The following is a 19,261-nucleotide window of genomic DNA, read 5'->3' as shown; positions in this document are numbered from 1 at the left end:
CGTGACGTCAGCGCTGGATGTCAAAACGGGCTCGGAAGAAAGGATCTACCACTGGCTGGCAGCAGCATGAGCAACAGCAGTGTTGTCCCCCCGGTCAGGATGAAATCATACTGCCTTAGGGGGATGGACAAAAAGAACCGAGGAATTCCAAATTTCGACCCGATGAGATGCCATAGCAATGCCTCGTTATTCTGCAGGTATCGGATCCACCGGGGCAGAGGAGGTACAGTACAGTACAGAATATTTAGCAGGTACTTCGATAGCCATTCCGCTGGTTCTGTGGAGTCACCGAGTCGGGGTAAGTGGAAGAGAACCGGAGATCCGTGCCGTACAGATAGGCAATGATGATTACAGAAGTGGGGTAGCAAGACCTTCACGAACCAGTTGACGTTGTCAGATCAACAAGGACCGTGTAAAGGGGAGACAGAGTACAGACATAGTACATGGTCTCTGTCCCTGGTAGTTCAATTGACAATCACTGAAGCCATCAAACATAGTATGTACTCAGTATTTGAATGTATATCGCGTCAACAGAGTCATGGGCCCATGTATAAAGAAAAGAAAAGGAAGGAAGGGATTTAAACAAGGATCATGGATTGATTTAGTTTCTAATTTTTATTTTACAGTGATCAACTAAGTAAGTTGCTTAGTTAGGTTCTTACATAGTACGGAGACTGTAGCTACAAAGTAGACTATGAGATGAGTAAAAGAGTAGGCTCACCGCCTCGGCCGGATGCAGCCAGCCAGCAACCGCGGACGCGCAGACTGGCAGGGCTGCCTTCAAGCAACCAGCTGACCTCCAGCTGCTTTTTTCCCTCTCCCTCTTTAACTCCGCCTTCTCCTCCTTCTCTCCTTCTCCTCCTCCTCCTCTTCTCTTTCTCCCCTTCTCTTCCGTCATCTCCCCCATCTCCCCATCTCCCCATCTCTCTCTCATCTTTCCCAACTTAACTCTTCTTCAACATCACCTCACCCCCTCCCCATCCAAGTCTTTCAAATCCTTTCCCTTTCCTCTTCTCCTCCCTTAATTACTTTCCCTCTCTCCCACTCTCCCAAACTCTCCCTTCCGTTACTCCTCCCTCACCCACTCCTTCCATCATCAACCACCATCTCATCCACTGCCATCTATCCATCATCCATCCACGCTCTACATCTATCTATTACCTATCCTCCTTCCATCCTCTCTTTATCTCTCAGTAACACCATCTCAGCTGGGCTGTTGTGGTGCTCTAGTCCTGTCTCGTGCTTTGCCACTTGAACTTCAAGGTCACTTCTACTACTTGGTCGCACCCGAGCCGGTTAGCGTTGCCGTGCTGCCTGATCCATAAGGTCCAGACCCTCCTATCTCTACGCCAAGCAAGAGCTTCCACACGGTCGGGCATCGTCGTCAACCAACATCATCATTATCGCCATGGCTACTCCCACTACTCCCACTTCAGCTGTGGGTCCCAGCACTTTGATCACAGTCAAGGTGTTGTATAATGACAACACTCGTCGCTTTAAGATCCCGCTGAAAGAGCTTGGAGCTCGTACTCTACCCCAGAATGTAAGTTTCCAGTCCCCACTCGACCTCCGACCGGAGCTCCTCCGCTTCCCCCCTCCCCCCATCAACCTTAAACCTGCCCTTTCCCTCCGCTACTCTCTGCCCTCATCTCTCTCCCAGTGTCCTCTTCATCAGAAACCATTTTCCTTGCTAGATTGATGTCTCCTACCCTGTATATGTGTCCCGTCCATCTGGAGTCCCATGCCTTTCTATTATAATTCTGTCCCTTCGTAACAAGGATCTTGATCACCTGTGCAAGCTGCGACCATCGCTATCGCATGCTGATCTCTTATTCTTGCCTCTAGCTCCGCCAACTGCTTAGTGTTCCAGACGATGTGAACGTGATCTTTGAGAGGTACTCGGACAGTGCCGGCAACTATGTGCACCTGGACAGCCAGAACCCGGCCGTTTACAAACAACTCTACCGGGCAGCCAAAGCGAAACTCAAGCTGCGAATCAAGGCCACTACTGCCGATGAGATTGCTTCCCAACCTCCTATGGAGGAAGGTTCGTCAGAACAACAGATTGCCTCTCGATATAGCTATCTAGAAACTGTCTTGGGTTCCCCCCTCCCTGAATCCCAGGCTGAAGTCCTGCCCACCACGACGTCCGCATCAACCACCGACCTGGTTGACAATGTGGCTAGTCCTATTCCAGCAGACACTCAATCTGCTCACTGGGAGACTGAGCCTTCTACACAGCCGAACTCCCGTGATTTCGTGTTCGACGGTTCCCACTTCCCGGTTGTGTCCCATGCCTCTCCCAGCGGAGTGTTCTGCATCGATTGCAATCGCTGCGGTTTGTCCATCCCGAACGAACACTATCACTGCAGCATCTGCGATAATGGGGATTATGATCTCTGCCCTCAATGTGTGAACAGCGGAGCGACTTGTCTCAATGAAGAGCACTGGTTGATTAGACGGGTCGTCAAAGACGGCCAAGTCACCAACAGTACCACCGAGACGATCCCTCCCCGCAAGGTCGCAGTTGAGGACGTCAAAGAGGCGACTACGGCGTCGGTTCCCGAACCAGTCCGCGAGCCCTCTCCCAAACCTGCTCCGGCTTCGGCTCCAACCTCGGCTCCGGCCGCGACAGAGCTCAACAGTCTGCGTATCTGTAATGACTGCCTTAAAGGTAAGTCTCCTGTCTGCGTCCTGAATTTAATGAGGTATTAACTAGGCATAGAACATGATGAGAGCAAAATGGTCTCGTGTGCTGACTGTGATGACTACGACCTCTGTATTACCTGCCTCCTCAAGGACTCGCACGGCCATCATCCCGCCCACACATTCGCTCTGGTTGAGGACCGCCAGTTCGCTCTGAAGAGTATCGTCCAGTCGCGTTGCAACCCCGGGCGTCATCATCACCATGCGGCAATCTGCGATGGATGCGAGAAGGTATTTTCTTGGTTCTGTCTGGTTCATATCTGTTATCTAGAGTCAACTAACGGTTGTGCTAGCGTATCATCGGTGTCCGCCACAAGTGCTTGACTTGCCCGGACTGGGACTACTGCACCGAATGCTATGAGAAGGTCCCTCAGCAACACCCCGGTCATCGGTTCGCCCCCCTTTACGATTCGATCGCCGAGCCTTTGATCAACCACGAGGTGCACTACGGTATCTACTGTGATGGTCCTCTATGTCGGGCCAAGCCCTGTCCCACATTCATCACTGGTACTAGGTACAAGTGTTCCGTGTGCCATGATACCGATTTCTGCGCCAGTTGCGAGGTTCATCCGACAAACACGCACAACCGAACCCACCCATTGCTGATGCTCAAGACCCCCGTACGTGACGTCCGGGTCAGCACCCTCGATAGATCTGAGCAAGGAGTGACAATGATCGGTGACCGCTTGGAAAAGTCTGTATCAACTGAATCCGCCCTTCTTGGTGAGCCTGAGCAGACGGTCCAGGAAGCGTCCGAAGCAGTCAAAGAAGCCGTTGAGGAGCCGGCTCCCGTGGAGCAAGCCAGCCCTGTTGTAGACACGACCACAGCCTCAGCTGGACAGACTCTGGCTGTGGACCCCGCCTCGGGGTACCAAGCTTTCTTCATTCGTGACACTATCCCCGATGACACGGCCATGGCTCCCAACACCCCCTTCCAGCAAACATGGACACTGTTCAACCCGGGCCCCATGGCTTGGCCTGCCGGGACGGATGTGCAGTTTGTCGGTGGCGATTCAATGTTCAATGTGGACACCAACCACCCATTGAGCCTCAACTCCATCGCCGCTGCCATGGAGAGCAACAAGTTGAATCAGCCTTTGGAGCCCGGTCAGAGTGCCGACTTCACGGTGACCCTCAAGACACCTAGCCGTCTAGGCACTGCCATTTCCTATTGGCGACTCAAGCTTCCTAGCGGCATGCCATTTGGCCACCGTTTGTGGTGTGATATCCAAGTGCGCAACGTGAACCCGGTGGCTGATACCCTATCGTCGTCTGAGGATGTCCAAGCGGCACCCGCTGTGGAAGCTGCTCAGCCTGAGCCTACTGGTAGTCAAATGATCTTTCCCAAGCTGGAGAAGGAGTCTCCGGAATCGAGCACGCACGAGGCTGCAATCACGGCTCCCTCGGTGTCCTACCGCTCGGAGCAGGATGTTCTGGATGACATGGACAGTTTGACCTTGGATGATGAGACGGACGTTGGCCTCTTGACAGACGAGGAGTACGACATCCTGGATGCCAGTGATCAAGAGTACCTTGAGGCCAAGTCCCAGCATTAGTGGGGTCGCTTGGTTCAAGACAGGGACTCTTCCAAGCACGGGCTTTCTGGGTTCTGGACGGAGTTACTTAGCGATGAATGGAAGTGGGGACAGCGCTTCTGGTGTGCGTTTTGGGTTTTATGTTTCTATTTGCTCACTTTCTCTTCTGTCTTAGCTAAATCCGGGGCTCTTCAATTGAATGGGAAAAGGGAAATGCATCCAACCTAACGAAAACCGGGGTGGGGAGGAGATGAATTAGGGAATGAAATTAGCTGTAGTGAGAGACTCAACTCCACTCCAATTCTCAGATTGCAAAAAGGAAGTAGAGTAAGGTATCCATGCTATGGTCCAGTGGTTGTGCTCGAGTCCCTTACTTTATTTTCAACCTCGACCTCCCCCTCATCCATACATACTTCATTTTACTACTCTTACATGGTGCTTTCTCTGCTGTCGCACACACACACACACACACACACAGAGAGCGAGAGAGACAGACACCAGCTTTACTCTCTCTTTGGCTCTATCTCTTTCTTCTCCACTCAATTGAATTCCCCACCCCCCGCATTCCTCTTTGGGTGATGAGATTTGCTAATAAGTTTGCCTGTCCCCCCCCCTTGCCTCCTCCTCCTCCTCCTCCTCCTCCTCCTCCTTTCTTCCTCCTCCTCATCCTTGACCCTTGTCCTCCTTCTTTCCTTCCTTCCTTCCTTTTTCCAATGCTCCGCTTGAAGGTTGTTCCGAGCAATGGGACATTTGAACACGTATACACGCTCCGCTTAACAGGAGCACAGTCACGGCTGCGCAGACTGACCACGCTGGCTAGCCTAGCTTCGAATATCTTTTTTCCGCTATGAAGAGCTCTTTCAATCTCGCCATCCTTGTCTTGGTGGCAGCCAATCTTTATGGACCCGTCTGTCACTGGCTCACCGTCGTGGGAGTCTTCCGGGCAGCTACTGACATCGTGACAACCGAGGCCCAGAAGATCCATAAGATCGAAGACACCATGCAGTGCGAAGATATGCATCACTACCAACCTACGGGCCAGATCTTTGCAGCCTGTGAAGACTCCCTCCTGCCCCGGTTCAAGTGGTTCCCGCCACTAGGGAATTTACAGGGGCCGGCTCAGTCGACAGGCTCATTTCATGTCATCGATACCAAGGTAAGACGTGCCCAGTCGGCATGACGGTGATGCTCGCGAAGCTCATGGTATACGACTAGACCCTCGAGTCCCGGCGACTTACATTTGAGAACTTCCACGGGCCCTTTGTGACGCATGGGCTTGATCTTGTCGACGATCCGGATCGCCAGGGTGCCATTTACATCTATGCGATCAACCATTTGTCGAACCCGCACTACTTCGAGAAGCCCTCGGCTGAAGGCGTTCCGAAGGCCCACTCTCAGCTTGAGCTCTTTCACCATGTCTTGGGCTCCAGTACCGTTCGCCATGTCCGCTCCATATCTCATCCCTTGATTGTCACCCCAAACGACATTTACGCCGAGAGCTTGCACTCGATTTATGTCACGAACGACCACTTCTATCGAGAAGGCTTCATGCGCACAGTTGAAGATATACTCCCATTGGCGAAATGGACCAATGTTATCCATGTGAATGTCAATCATATCCAGTCCAATAGCGCGGATACAGGCATTGATGCCGTCGTAGCGTCCCAGGGATACCTGAACATCAACGGGTTGGGCCATGGGCAGTCCCAGGAGGAGTTGCTGCTCTCCAGTGCCGCGGGAGGCATCATGTACCGTGCAAGGGCAGACCGCAGCAACCGCACCCTCTCGGTGCTGGATGAGTTTGCCTTCGAGAGCACGATCGATAATCCAACCTACTATCACGATCCTTATGCAACCCCCGACAATGACGCTAGCGGATACGTGGTCGGTGGTCTGCTGCGGGCAGTCGATCTGCGCCGAACCCACAACGACCCGCATGCTCAGGAAGGCGTCATGGTGTGGCACCTGCGTCGTCATTTCGGAGACACCGCGAACCCGGAATGGGAGAAGCGTCTCCTTTTCGAGGATGATGGAAGCGCCATCCGATCCGCCAGCACCGCGTTGTTGCTTCCCTTGGAGCCCAAGGATCCTGCGGCGAAGACGGCCATGCTGTTTGTGACAGGCTTTGTGTCAAGAAATATCATTGCGGTCGAGGTGCCATTATAAGAAGGGGGCTCACTCAAGCGGAACTACTTTCTTATCATTATGTTATCCCAAAATTACTTACGCTACTGAATCCTCATCCTCCTCCTCCTCCTCCTCCTCCTCCTCCTCCTTACTACGTATCCTCATTGTAGGGGGAAGGAAACCCAGTAAAGAAAACTATGTAATCTTCCTCAGGGCTTTGACGACCTCCTCGGTCCTGACCACCTCCGCGAATTCACCATCCAAACTCGCCAACGAAACCGCGTGCACCGTCTCCGCATCGAAGTCCCCCTTCGCCCACGTCGCCGTCGCATCCCCCACCAAGAGGATGCGCCCTGGATCCCCCGTCGGGGGGATCGCATGCGCTCCCGTGCGCTGATCCACGGGGACACGACCATCCGCCCCCTCGGCACCACGACCGCGATCCACCACGCCGAGGTTGGCCGCCATGCGCACGGTCGTCGACACGCAGTGGTCGGTGGTCAGGCCCGTCACGATCAGCTGGCGAATCCCGCGCGCGTGCAGGTGGGCCTCCAGCCCCGTGCCGACGAAGCTCGAGTTAACACATTTCCAGAACACGGGCTCCGAGCCGTCCGGCGCCGGGACGGCGAAGTCGAGCGGCTGGCGCCCGTTGACGGGGGCGGCCGGGTGGAAGGGCGAGTCCCGCTCCGTCGAGGTGTGGAAGACGTGAATGACTTCCAGGGTGGGGGTAAGCGTCGTCTGCGCTGCGGCTGCCGCACGGAAGGCGACCAGCAGGGATTGGATGTTGGGCTCGTAGAGCGGGTTGGAGCGTGAGGGGCCCCAGTGGGTGGGATGCGTGAAGGCGGTTTGGTTGTCGATGAGGAGGAGCGCCGTGGGGGTGGTGAAGGTTATTGGGGGACTGGGAGGGGTCATGGTGGAGGATGTCTTGGTCGAGTCGTGGGTGGTATGGAAATGGGTATGGGTGAGGTGGTTGAGGAGGTGTGGTGTCTTCATAATGTTTGGTTGTCGCTGGTGAGATGATTTATAGTTGTATTGTATTATAGATCGTGGTGGTGAGTCACATGGGATCAGCAGTTAAGTTACTGATTACCAATTGATTCCTGATGATAAATCAGACTGTAACGTTACTCCAAGGGGTAGCAGAGAATGAACTTGGACAAGAGAATATCCTCAGGTAGTCGATATATTGTTCCAAGTTGTTTACTGCTGGCGATGACGATTACTTATGCCTGAGGCATACAGTTGCTGCCTTGTTGCCTTGGGTCATTCTTTCCTCCGCGTTACTCCATCCAAACTCCGCACTTTGCCTTCTTCCCTTCCTTCCTTCCGTCCTTCCTTCAATCAATCATACGAATGAACATCCCTCTTCTAGACCTTCTCACCTGCACTGAGTCTTCAATTCCTGCTATCTCAGTCAATTGAGTCCCCCCGGCGAAAATGCCGGTTTCCCTCCGTGCCCCCCAGGCCCGAGTGCTCCTCCGCTCACGACCGCCGACCACCTCCCTGAGCCGCAGCAGCAGCAGCATCACATCTCTCCTTCTCCTCCGCCACCAGCACCAGCTCAACAAATCCGACTACCGCCATTCCTTCTCCACCACATCCACCACCTCTTCCAAATCCCCGACCTCACTTCCCCAATCGCTCTCCCCCACCACCAACCACTCCCTCTCCACCAACATCAACCCGCCCGCGAGCACCCGCCCAGCAGACCTCACCCTCCCCACGGCCCTCAGCCCCTCGGCCTCGCCCGCGGACAAACTCAAGCACTACCTGGCCGTCGGCCGCGCCTACCTGACCTTCTACAAGACGGGCCTCAAGAATGTCTACCACAACCACCGCGCCGCGGTGCCCCTCCGCCGCGCCCTGGGCGTGCCCGCCCATCTCCCGACCTCCGCCTATCTGGTCGTGACGAAAGAGTCCCTGGTGGCGAGCAAGGGTAACGCCAATGTTTCGACGACGATGACGACAACAACAACAGCAAAAACCGCCAAGAACAACAGCAGCAACAACAACAACAACAACAACAACAAGAAGAACAACAACAACAACAGGCCCGCAGCCATCTCGCGCTCTAGCTTCCAGCTCCTCCATCGCGCCGCCTACGACATCCGTCGCATGATCCCCTTCACCCTCCTCCTCATCGTCTGCGGCGAGTTCACGCCTCTCGTCGTCCTGGCGCTGGGCAATGCCGTCACCCCGCGCACGTGTCGTGTTCCCCGCCAGCTGGAGAAGGAGCGCGCGAAACGCGTGCAGCGGAAGAAGGGGGCGCTGCTCCTCGATCGCGGGACGGTTACGGCGCCGGAGGTCGGCAGTGAGAAGGAGATGAAGAGCCTGAGGTGGTTGATGGCCGCGAGTGGAGACGGGGACCGGGAGGCGGCCGCTCGCGCGTGTGCCGTGTTCGGCTTGGCCGGGTCGCATGATCGCCTGGCGTGGCCGGTGCTCCCGCTGTATCGACGGCGCTTAGAGCGGTATCTCGATTACCTGGAGATGGATGACGAGCTGATCCGGAGGGGTGGCGGAGTTCAGGCCATGGAAGCCGCCGAGGTCCGCATTGCGGTGGAGGAACGCGGCGGAGTTGGGGTCGGTTCTCGGGGCAATGGGCGAACCGGATGGGAGGTGGAACGCGAGGAGAGACGATGGTTGGAGAGGTGGTTGCAATGGAGGGATTGAGTAGTTCCTCGATTCATGTAGACTCCATCACTTCATATACAAGACTAGGTAGGTACTGTGACGTATATTGGGTATGTATAGTAGTATGTATCCTATGTAAAGCTTCCTCGACTCCCTCGACTCCCTCAAACGGCCACCGATCGATTTATAGAACGGTTGAAATGTATTCAGGTGTCATTTGCTATACAACCTAGACACTCAACGGTATTGACAAGTCATCGAATAGTCCGAAACGGTTTCCTTCTCAGCTTTCTGCAGGTTCCGCAACAATTTGATATCCAAGTCCAAACCCTCCCAGTAGTATACAATTCAAAGTCATCGCACGCAACCAAAGGAAAACGCCGCCCGCAGCAATGCACATCCATCCATTTCTCTCATAATTAACCAATCATTCCATGTAAAATTGCCCACGCCCCTTGGAGGCCAGACCGAACCATCCGACTCAGAAATGGTATCTCAGGAATGAAATGCTCAGAAGACTTTCCAGAAACTCAAGCAGCAACCGCTAGACAATTGATGATATCCAAGGATCCACAAATACAACGAAACAATTCATCACTCATCAAGAGGTCACGCCCGGCCGGACCGCGCCGGCCGTCGCCTGAGCCGCGTTCCGCACTTGCTTCGCCCAGCGCAGTCCACAGCTGTTGCAAAGATCCCGGTTGCCACTGGGTCCCCGCCGCCACTCCGGGGTGGTCTTTGTCTGACACATCGAACAGCTCTTCTCCACCACAATGGTGCTCTGCTTGCGCTTGCGCTTCTTCCGCCGTGTGATCAACCGCTGCATCTCGTCCGACAGGGTGCGGTTCTGCTTCTCTAATTCCCGCAGTTCGAACTGCCAGCTGGAACCCCGCGTGGGCGCCAGTTCCGTGAACAGTGTGTTATCCTCTAGCGAGGCCAATTGCTGATTGCCCGCTGGCAACCGGTTGGTCCCCACCAGCCCGGACAAGTCCACCCCGGTTGGCGCGAGCCCCAAGTCCGTTGATGAACCCGGTTCGTCAGATGCCCCCGGCGTGGACATCTTTGGGAAGCGTAACTGCGCCACCAGGAAAGAAGGCGGGGCTCCTTCTTTTGCATCGCCGGGTAAAAGCGTCGTCTGCACCTGGAGCATGTGGCCCTTGCGGTGACGGATCTTGTGGTTGAACGAAACCTGTTGGCCACCCCTCGCTGCCTCGAGCGCCTGCAAGGCCTGTGGTCGCGTGTCCGCTCCCATTAGGTCCTGGATGCTCTTACCAATCAGGTCTTCCGGAAACCGACCTAGCACCGGCCGCGTCTTCGATGAAACATAGAGGACGATCCCAGACATCGACAGCTTGGCCCAAAGGTCATTCTCTGCCAAACCCCCACGGCCAACGACAGCAACATGATCAAGACTGTACACGGCCCGGGAACGACCCACGAGAACCATGTATTGCCGTCCGCGGTCGGTGATGTGCCACGACCCGTGGCTTTCGAACCAGACATATCCACTATGTTTCTTCCGGATGCGGTAAACCACACTCACTGGCTCGGGAGTAATGCAGGCACGGAGTTCGCGGATCACAGGACCGATGTCACTCGGATGACAGACGGTCGACAAGCCTTTTCCAACTAGTTCTACCGCGTCGTACTCCAGGACCTTGTGACAAGATGGGGACAGATAGAGGAATTCGCCCTCGAACGAAAGCACATGGACGACGTCGTCCGTGTTTTCCACCAAAACCCGATCCAGTAACTCTCGATAGATGGGCATAGAGCTGTTCAGGCTGTCGAGAATCGTCGACACCTGCTCCGGGGCCCACATGGTAATCAGCTCCGGGTTGACTCGGTACATGTCCGGAGACGGGACTACGTAGTTGGGCAGTTGACTGCGTTGATAATTGATCATGTACGTGCCATCTGCGGAAGAGCCATGTCAGTCCAGCTTCAACGAACAGCTCGGTTCCCAAGAGGGTCATACTGGGGTTTCGTCGGGTGACAGCGTCGGGCTGTTCGACCAAATCGACCTGAAAGCCGACGTAAAAGCGGTAATCCGGGCCACCCCATCGAATTGGGATCATGGTAACCAAGTTCACGAAAGGTTGTCCACCTTTCCGGTAGTTGATGATACTGGCCTGGATCTCGGCCCGATCTTCGATGGTTGACCGGAAGCGAAAGGCGGTGTTCTCGTCGACAAACTTCCGCTGCATGCCCTGGTACACCACACCGTCGGGACCTTGCAGGAACCGACAGTTATGGCCCACGATCTCATCTTTGGTGTAACCAGTGAGCCGTTCGAACGCTTCCGAGACGTACACAATGGGATGGTCGTCCTGGGTGATATCGCAGAGCACAAAGGCACAGGACAAATCCACTGCGCCAATATCTATCTTGGCATCCGGCCGGGACACTACTTGAGCCTAGAAGGAAGTCGATCAATGGGCGAAGGCGGTGAGTAGGCGGGTCAGCACTTGAACCTACCAATATTCCCATGATATCGAAGCCACTGCTGGAGTAAATGCTGGAATATGGAGACTCGCTACCCACTTCGGTCTTGGGCCGAGGTGGTACGGCCGCTAAGAAGCGTAGAGAATCCGCATCAGCCTTCCAACTCAGATAGGAATCAAAGAGAGCAATACCCACCCTTTGGTGAAGGCCGCTTTGGCTGGATGAATCGATGGGATACGGTGGCATTCGAGGCTTGCGAGTAGGAATGCTGTTGCACCTCGGCCTGTGCAGCAGCACCAGCACGCCGCGAGCCGCTCTGATCCCGCGCGGGGCGGGCCGTAGATGTGGAGGGGGTTTCGATCGAGGGCCTTACGGCGGCGGCGGCAGCGGCGGCGACGACTGCAGGTTGCACGGGAGCGCTTAGATCCTGAGCCACAGGCGGAGCCCAGTATGCGGTGGCGAGAGCCGATTGATTCCGTGGAATGGGATATGCCGCAGGAACGGGAGGATCTAGATCAATGACTTGGGTAGGCAAAGGGGGACGCTGTACGGTAGAATGGCGATCGAGATTGGGATCTAAAGCGCCGGTTGTATGGAAGGTGGAGGCATCGTAAGCGAAGCTATTTGCTGCTTCCATACTCATGACCATGCCGTGGCCCGCAACATTCATCGGATCGTAAGCATGCATCGAAGCATTCGGGATTCGGCCTCCCAGGCCGGGTGTCCGGGGCGGGGCCGGATGGTGGCCGTGCAGACCGGTTTGATGCAGAGCCAATGCATTTGGATGGGATGGGATCAGGGCACCAGGGGCACCGTTGGACAAGAAATCTGAGGGGTGCGATTGGTAGGGAAAAGTTCCCGGGTGAAACTGATCGGAACTGGGGTAAGCTAGCGGAAGCAGAGAAGTTTGCTGGGCGTGAGGATAATCGGAGGGAGGACCTAGTTGGGGGTCCTGTATGGGATAGTGTGCCTGATAGAAGGGGTCGTCGAAACCTTCCATGGCGGAATGAGAGGGGGGTGGGAAATGGGGTGGGCGGTGGTAAGGAGGAGGGTCAAGCCGACTCCAGCGGTCGACGGACCACGTCCGATCGATTCGAGATCAGGCGGCAGGCCAATGGGGAAGTCGCATCGAAGCCGGCGGCACTGCGCAGGAAAGGACAAACAAGGTCGGTCCGGATTCAAAAAAAAAAAAAAAAAAACCCCCCATGTAAGTCAAGGCCAGGAAGTATAGCGGATGGAAGGTGCAGAGAAGAAAGGAGGGACGGGAGGAGGAGAGGGCGAAAAAGAAGAGAGAGGAAGAGAAGAGCGGGGGGAGGAGGGAAGGGAAGAAGACGAGGAAATGGAGGAAGAGGAGGAAGAGGAACCAGAATGGATGGGGGAATCGAGAATCAAAATAATAAAATAATCCAAATAATAATAATAATAGTAGTAGTAGTAGTAGTAGTAGTGATAATGATACTAATTGGACCGGGGGAGAGGGGTGGGGGACACGGTGAGTGGTCAACCCATGCTCTTCTCTGGGGGCACTTCAATATAAGAAGTCGACCGTCAGCCCTCGCGATTATTTTCTCTCTCAAGAGAAGAGAGGACGGGGGACACCGAGCGAGAGAAAGCGAAGTGATCTATATTATTATTGGTAAACGAGGCACAGGGCGAGCGTCTGCGCTAAGATAGAGTCGGGAAAGAGGAGGGAGGGAGGAGGGGCAAAAAAGAAAAGAAATATTGTCGACGTTGACTGGCAGCCTAGTCGACATCTCGCATGAAGATGCCCACAATGAAATAGTCGTTGATGTTCCCCCTCTCCACTTGGAGTGAACAGCGGCTGGAACTTTTCTCGGTTGGGTTGGTGAGGGAGGAAGAGGCAAAGATTGAAGCTGCAGGCGAGGAAGCAAAGAGGGGAAGAGAGAGAGAGACGAGACCGAAGAGGAAAAGTGAAGATGGTCCTGGTCCGCACAGCTGGGGAGGGAAGGAAGGCGGTGGAAGGCAACTGGTGGATGGAGAAAAGAAGCAACAACAACAACAACAACAACACCACCTCAACAGTTGATCTATCAAATCTGATGCATCCACCTCCAAACAGAGAGAGGCAACCGTCTATCTTCTTCAGTTACAGACTGGTCTGTGGTGCAGGTGGATACGGACGGATATTCCATGCCATACACTACTTGCATTGACATTTTTGACAGGCTAAGTCCGAAGTAAGATAAGCCAGCCCCAAGGCCCCAAACCCAACCAGATGACGATGCATCATCCCAGGGGCAAACAAAGACCAAAAGTACGATTGAGGTGCAGGACCAAAAGTACCAAGACCTACTCGGTACTCAGTACTCAGTACGGAGAGAAGTAGTAAGAATGTTCACCTCATCAATCCTATTGTTCTTTGTTGCACTACTTCATCTCCCCCTTATCAATCTAGTAAGTCAAGGGGGTTAACGTTAACCGGTTGATGTCACTTACCTGGCTAGTTAGGTACAGTCAGTACCTTACCTACTCCTATCTAAATAACTACTCCATCTTGTTGTTCCCTCCCGACCCCCTTTACTCCTTCTACTCGCATCCTCCATTCCATGCCCATCATGAAGGGATTCATGTACTGTACCTTCACTACCCTCCCCTTGGTCCCCGCCCGACGACTCCCCCTCGTGGAAGGAGATCATGTCACTCGTAAAATCCAGCACTACTGAGCCGATTGCATTCCTGGTCAATCCCTCTTGTGCCTGGCCTGGCCTGGTTCAAGGATCCAGTCCAGCCCGACCCGACCGGATCTTGATCCTGTGCCTGGGGGTTCCTGCTGAACGTTTCACTCGGCCCACTGAGTCGGTCGATCACTTCTTTTAAATCTCCTTTCTCCCTCCTCCAATTCTCTTCCATGACTTCGCAACTCTCGTCACATATCATCCCATCCCACTTGCTCGCAGTTGATTGTGCCAGCTTACAATCATCTCTCAAACTTCCTGCCTTCCCCCTTCCCCCTTCCCCCCTCCCCCCATTCCTCTTCCACCGCCCAAATTTCCCTTCTAGCGATAACCAATGCCGGACTCTCCGGAGAAAATCTCCATCACGATCTGTGGAGATGGTGGATGCGGTACGTGCCATCGAATCACAGACTATGCATGAGGTGGATGGGCCAATAAAAAGCGGAGGTAACTCTGCGCTGCCCCGTTTCACGTGCGCAATGGTTCTGTTCATATACACAATACAATTCAATGCGCGTTCGGATCACTGACCGGGGCTGGTTGCACTGTAGGCAAGTCTTCAATCACTCTCAGACTGGTGCGCAGCCAGTGGACGCATGAGTAAGTGTCCGGTCGTCTACCTGCACAACATAAACTAATCCACTGCGCGGCGTCAGGTACGATCCGACAATCGGTAACGCTCTTTCCCTCCCTCACCGCACCATTCCCGATAATCACTTGAGCGTTTACTAACATTCAAGGGCAACTGCAGAAGATTCATATTCCGTCACGCGCGTCGTGGATGGAGTGCCCTATTTCTTGTCTATCACCGATACGGCGGGCCAGGAGGAATACCGCGGACTATGGACGGCTTCCAACCTGAAAACAGATGCTTTCTTGCTGGTCTACGATATCACCAATCAGCACAGCTTGCACGCCCTGGACTACTTCATGGATATGATTGAGATCGAGACTGAACAGCGAGCCGAACAGAGTCACCGCCTGCGACAAGAACTGGGAGACAGTGCGGCGGGCCTGAGGGTGGGCATGCCGCCGCCCATCAAGATCGTAGCTGGTAATAAGTGCGATCTAAAAGAGAGTCGAGTGATCGGGGCTCCTCAGGGCTTGGAGTATGCCCGCAGGCATGGGTGCGGCTTCATGGAGACCAGCGCTCGTGAGATGGTCAATATCGAGGAGACCTTTTCTTGTAAGCCCTCGTTCCACTCGATCTAGACGCCCAAGAGCTGACACCTTGTTAGTGTTAATCCAACGAGTGGTTGAGGCGCGCCAGGCCTTTTATCATCCGACGGCCTTGATCCCAGAGCCGGCCCAAGGCAGCGGCTGGGTTCCAGAATTGAACTCGACAGCTAGCACGATCGTCCACTCGCCCTCCGTGGAATTGCCCTCTAAACACGTAGCACCCCGACAGCGAGGTTTTGGTTGGCTCCGGGATAGGAAACGAGTCCATCAACGACAGGCTGATAGGTATCGTTATGGCAAGTCCGATCCTCCCGTGCCATCGCATCGCGAGAAGCAGCAAACTCGTTCGGCAGCCAGAACCTGGCGACGAGTGTGGTGCTTTTGATTTCAGGCTGGCCGGGCTGCGCGGGTCCCGGGGTCTGCATTCCGGTTTGCGTTATGAAGCGTGTCTTATATTCATATACCCTCATGTCTCACACGTTGATACAAGAAAAGCTGTTGGTTGAAATACGAATTGCTCTAGCCCTTCAAGGACCTTTTCTCACCGTCACTGACTTCCGATAATAAGGTTTCTCTTTAGCTCATGACGAGATGAACAAGATGCGGGTCATCGAGTAATTGTGGCAGCATGACTGCGAGGCAGCATGAGGTCATGGGCCATGGGCGAGTCCAGATCGTGAGACCGAACACAGGTCATATATCTTATCGCCGGCCTGTGATGACATATCAGCCAGAGCAGCCAGAGTTTGTCCATGTGCTTATCCAGGCTGAGGTACGGCATCCCGCGCGGACATGTTCTCTTCTCTGAGGTCTCTTCATCTTAGAATACATCCGTCTCTCTCCTTCCATGGAGGGGGAGTGAGTGAGTGAGTGGAACCCGTCGGAAAAGGAACGCGGGATGACGCTATGGTCTGAAGCACCCACGCTGCATGGGGCCGGTTCTAGAATCGCAGGTAGAACCGGGTCAATTTTTAATTCTCATGGCGTGACTGTAGGCAGGGGAGTCCTTGCGTTAAGGGTACGGTTCATTTACTTTCTTCGCATAGTGGTGAGTAGTTCGTCGGTAATTCGAGCCATCACCCGTTCCCCGGTCTGTCGATCCCTCGTGGCCCGTACCTTTGGGGGGAAAATGGTCAATGGATGATCGCAAATGAATAAACATGAACCATGTTGAACCTGTCCATTCGAGAGAGCTTGAGGGGTGGACCGGGTCAAATTGGGGGGAGAGATCAAGAATCCGCGGGAAGAGGAGAGGATCAGCATAGAGGTAGAGTAGAAAGGAGGAGGCGGGGCAGGTAGAAACTGGAAGGAAGGAGTTTGACCAAGGTCTTTGGATCATTGATCTGATTGCAAGGCTGGGAAAAAGTTAATCTACTAGGTCGGTAGTCTATAGTATTATTGCTGAGAACATGGTACTACTATTATACAATCAACGAGGTATCAATAGTGGCGTAACCACGAAAGTCAAATTCCGACACTATCGCAGATTCGCATTTCCTTCTCCTTTGCTTTCTTCTCACAGCTGCGAACAGCGACCTTGATTGTACCAAGATATGGATACTCTGAGGGGGGAGAGCCAATCGGGGCGCGAATGACAGGGCACATCCAGCGTGGGTGACCTGATATCGACTCATTGAACTAAGGCATGCTAACGTCATTGACTAAATGGCCTAATTCATCGCATGGTGGAAGAGCTGGGGGAGGAGGAGGAGGAGGAGGAGGAGGTCAAGCGTTCTCTCTCCTCCTCGGAGAAAGAAAGCGAAACGATCGGACTGGAAAGGAATTGGTAGAACAAAACGCCGATCAGCAAACGACAGTCTGAAATCATCAAAGCTTATCGATGCTGTTCTTGTTCCTCGTCTCCCGATGACTTGGTTGGTGAGTACTGTAAGTACACTACTATAGAAAGCAGGCTGCCGGTTTAAGCTTTTCCGGAGGATAATGTAGGTACGTACAGTGTGCAGTATACAGTATACAGTAAAGAGTAAAGATGCAACAGACAAACAGACAGACAGACAATGAATCCAGGAGAATGGTTGATTTTGCTAATTGTTGATAGCAAGGAACTGAAGGAATGGGAGATTTCAGATCGCCGATCTTGGCAGCCAGCCAGCCAACCCCTTTGTGGTAAGTTACCGTCCGCAGAACAACCTGAAGTGAACTACTGGGCAGTTCTCGGCAAAGTCATGCCGAACAAGAGCAGGTGGGCTTTGCACTAAGAACGGTTGTTGTGCCGTAATGCCGAGCTTATGCAAGCGCGAGATGTCATTCTCATTCAAGCGTACAGTAATGACTCCTGTCGATTTTACTTGGTAGACTTGAGTTACTGTCATGGTGACAACCACCCACGTTCACGAACGAACAAGATTATCTTCCCATGGCTTTACTTGTGAGCCTGGCCTCAATCAAGCCGAGAACTTTCCTAGAGAAAATTTCTTTGATGGTAGACAGATACCTATACTAGACACTAAACACCCTTTTTACTCCTGTCACTTATTTCCGGATATACATACTACGTACTGACAACTACCATGTAAAGAGTGAACAACCGTCGGATATACGGCTTCCAGTGCAGTCAATGGGTACCGATTGCCCTTCATTTGCAGTGGACGATGAGACCCTTCCCGGCGGGACGGAAGATGGAACCAGAACAGTGTAGTGATCACTATGTATGTACAGTACAACTACAGACAGTAAGTTAGTGGACTCGGGATGAAGTAACTCAACCTCGAACTGACCTGAACTTTCCTCCCCTCCTCCTCCCTCCCCAAAAGGGATTTTTCAACCCCGGGGTCCGAGGCTAGGCCCGCGACACACACCGATTCAGGTAATCAGCCTCTCTGCCGCGGGCTTTCTCTTGCTCAGCTCCCGTTCCGTTATCCGTGATTCGTATCAGGTAAGAATACCCACGAGTGACGTTTCGATCGTATTGGGTCTGTATGACTGTATCAACGTATGATCGTATGAATGCATGATTCATTGCAGTTAGTTACATCCCACGGATACTCGGCCATACAGCTCGCCGACACTCCTCAGCCTCTAAGAGGTACAGCCAGGTTTGAATGACCCGAATTTTTGGTAGAGGAAGAAGCATTGGGAAGGGAGGTCGAGATGATGTCAGTCTGATTTACAATAAATATCAGCCCAGTGTATATAGTGAAGGTCCGCAGCAAGGCCCTGCAATCTTCATAGATTGTATTTCTTACTTGCGGTATTGATGCGGAAATCTCCACCAGGCTGGTCTGGTCGTTACGGCCGCACCCTGTAAATTTTAAACTGTAAACTACGGATGACCCGTGCTGGAAACATCCTTCGACTTTCTTGATTACTGAGATGCGACTAGACCATTTCAAATCATTATAATAATGATAATTCTTCCATAACTGCCCCCCCCCCCCCCCTCTCCTCTCTTACTCTTAGATTTTAAAGAGCTTCCAAAGTCCCTTTTACCTCTAGCTCCTTTGATTTCTTGATCTCAAGCTCATTCTCTTCCGTGCGGATTCTCTCCTTCGAATACTAGTCGTATCCTATACTACCGACTCTATACTAGCTAACCCTATCTCGATCAACCTGAACTTTCCTGACTCTGGCTCATTGCAACCCTACCCAGTCTTCTGGATCGATCCAACTTATTCTCTCGGCGTTCCATCGACTCATGTGCCTTACATTGACCGAGAAACTTGAGATAGAAGTGATTCCATCGGTTTTACCTTTCCTGCCCCAAGATCGTTATATCATCGATCAACCTTAACCAACTCCCCCGTCGATACTTGGATCATTACAACATTCCGCTGCAGCAATTTCTCCCAGGAGGGGAAGATAAAGCAAACGACATTCGACTTACTTGACTACAAGACCTCACCTCTTGTCCCTGGCGCCGCTATTATCATCAATCATCAATCATCATCATCTCTCTCTTCTGCCCCTCCCCCTCTTTCTTCT

General features: G+C 53.3%; 6 protein-coding genes across 6 annotated transcripts; 4 read left to right on the top strand and 2 right to left on the bottom strand.

Annotated features, from left to right (window-relative positions):
- Nucleotides 1-1,408: 1,408 nt before the first annotated feature.
- Nucleotides 1,409-4,423, top strand: BO86DRAFT_427316 (ZZ type zinc finger domain protein; the record flags this gene model as incomplete). Its single annotated transcript, XM_025675550.1, has 4 exons — nt 1,409-1,543; nt 1,846-2,674; nt 2,726-2,937; nt 3,000-4,423. The coding sequence occupies 4 exons, from the start codon at nt 1,409-1,411 to the stop codon at nt 4,260-4,262; spliced, it is 2,439 nt and encodes an 812-aa protein (XP_025528912.1). The 3' UTR covers nt 4,263-4,423.
- Nucleotides 4,424-4,877: 454 nt separating this feature from the next.
- Nucleotides 4,878-6,577, top strand: BO86DRAFT_58575 (serum paraoxonase/arylesterase family protein). The gene is made up of 2 exons (XM_025677489.1): nt 4,878-5,397; nt 5,457-6,577. The coding sequence occupies exons 1-2, from the start codon at nt 5,089-5,091 to the stop codon at nt 6,405-6,407; spliced, it is 1,260 nt and encodes a 419-aa protein (XP_025528911.1). The 5' UTR covers nt 4,878-5,088; the 3' UTR covers nt 6,408-6,577.
- On the bottom strand, nt 6,564-7,280 carry BO86DRAFT_310259 (cysteine hydrolase family protein; the record flags this gene model as incomplete). Its single annotated transcript, XM_025667855.1, has 1 exon — nt 6,564-7,280. One exon carries the CDS (start codon nt 7,278-7,280, stop codon nt 6,564-6,566), a length of 717 nt encoding a protein of 238 aa, XP_025528910.1.
- A 257-nt stretch (nt 7,281-7,537) lies between these two features.
- On the top strand, nt 7,538-9,148 carry BO86DRAFT_388222 (uncharacterized protein). The gene has a single exon (XM_025671801.1). It carries the CDS (start codon nt 7,806-7,808, stop codon nt 9,036-9,038), a length of 1,233 nt encoding a protein of 410 aa, XP_025528909.1. The 5' UTR covers nt 7,538-7,805; the 3' UTR covers nt 9,039-9,148.
- Nucleotides 9,149-9,244: 96 nt separating this feature from the next.
- Nucleotides 9,245-12,643, bottom strand: lreA (GATA transcription factor LreA). Its single transcript, XM_025676578.1, has 4 exons — nt 11,640-12,643; nt 11,478-11,572; nt 10,978-11,416; nt 9,245-10,916 (listed from the first exon to the last, which is right to left on the bottom strand). Exons 1-4 carry the CDS (start codon nt 12,442-12,444, stop codon nt 9,601-9,603), a joined length of 2,655 nt encoding a protein of 884 aa, XP_025528908.1. The 5' UTR covers nt 12,445-12,643; the 3' UTR covers nt 9,245-9,600.
- A 1,831-nt stretch (nt 12,644-14,474) lies between these two features.
- On the top strand, nt 14,475-15,704 carry BO86DRAFT_310277 (putative RAS small monomeric GTPase; the record flags this gene model as incomplete). Its single annotated transcript, XM_025667857.1, has 3 exons — nt 14,475-14,529; nt 14,892-15,326; nt 15,379-15,704. The coding sequence occupies 3 exons, from the start codon at nt 14,475-14,477 to the stop codon at nt 15,702-15,704; spliced, it is 816 nt and encodes a 271-aa protein (XP_025528907.1).
- Between the last annotated feature and the right edge of the window lie 3,557 nt (nt 15,705-19,261).

The sequence above is a fragment of the Aspergillus japonicus genome, assembly GCF_003184785.1.
Source record: "Aspergillus japonicus CBS 114.51 unplaced genomic scaffold BO86scaffold_16, whole genome shotgun sequence".
Lineage (NCBI taxonomy): Eukaryota > Fungi > Ascomycota > Eurotiomycetes > Eurotiales > Aspergillaceae > Aspergillus > Aspergillus japonicus.
Note: the sequence above shows the minus strand (reverse complement) of the source record. Positions and strands in the feature narration are given on the sequence as shown.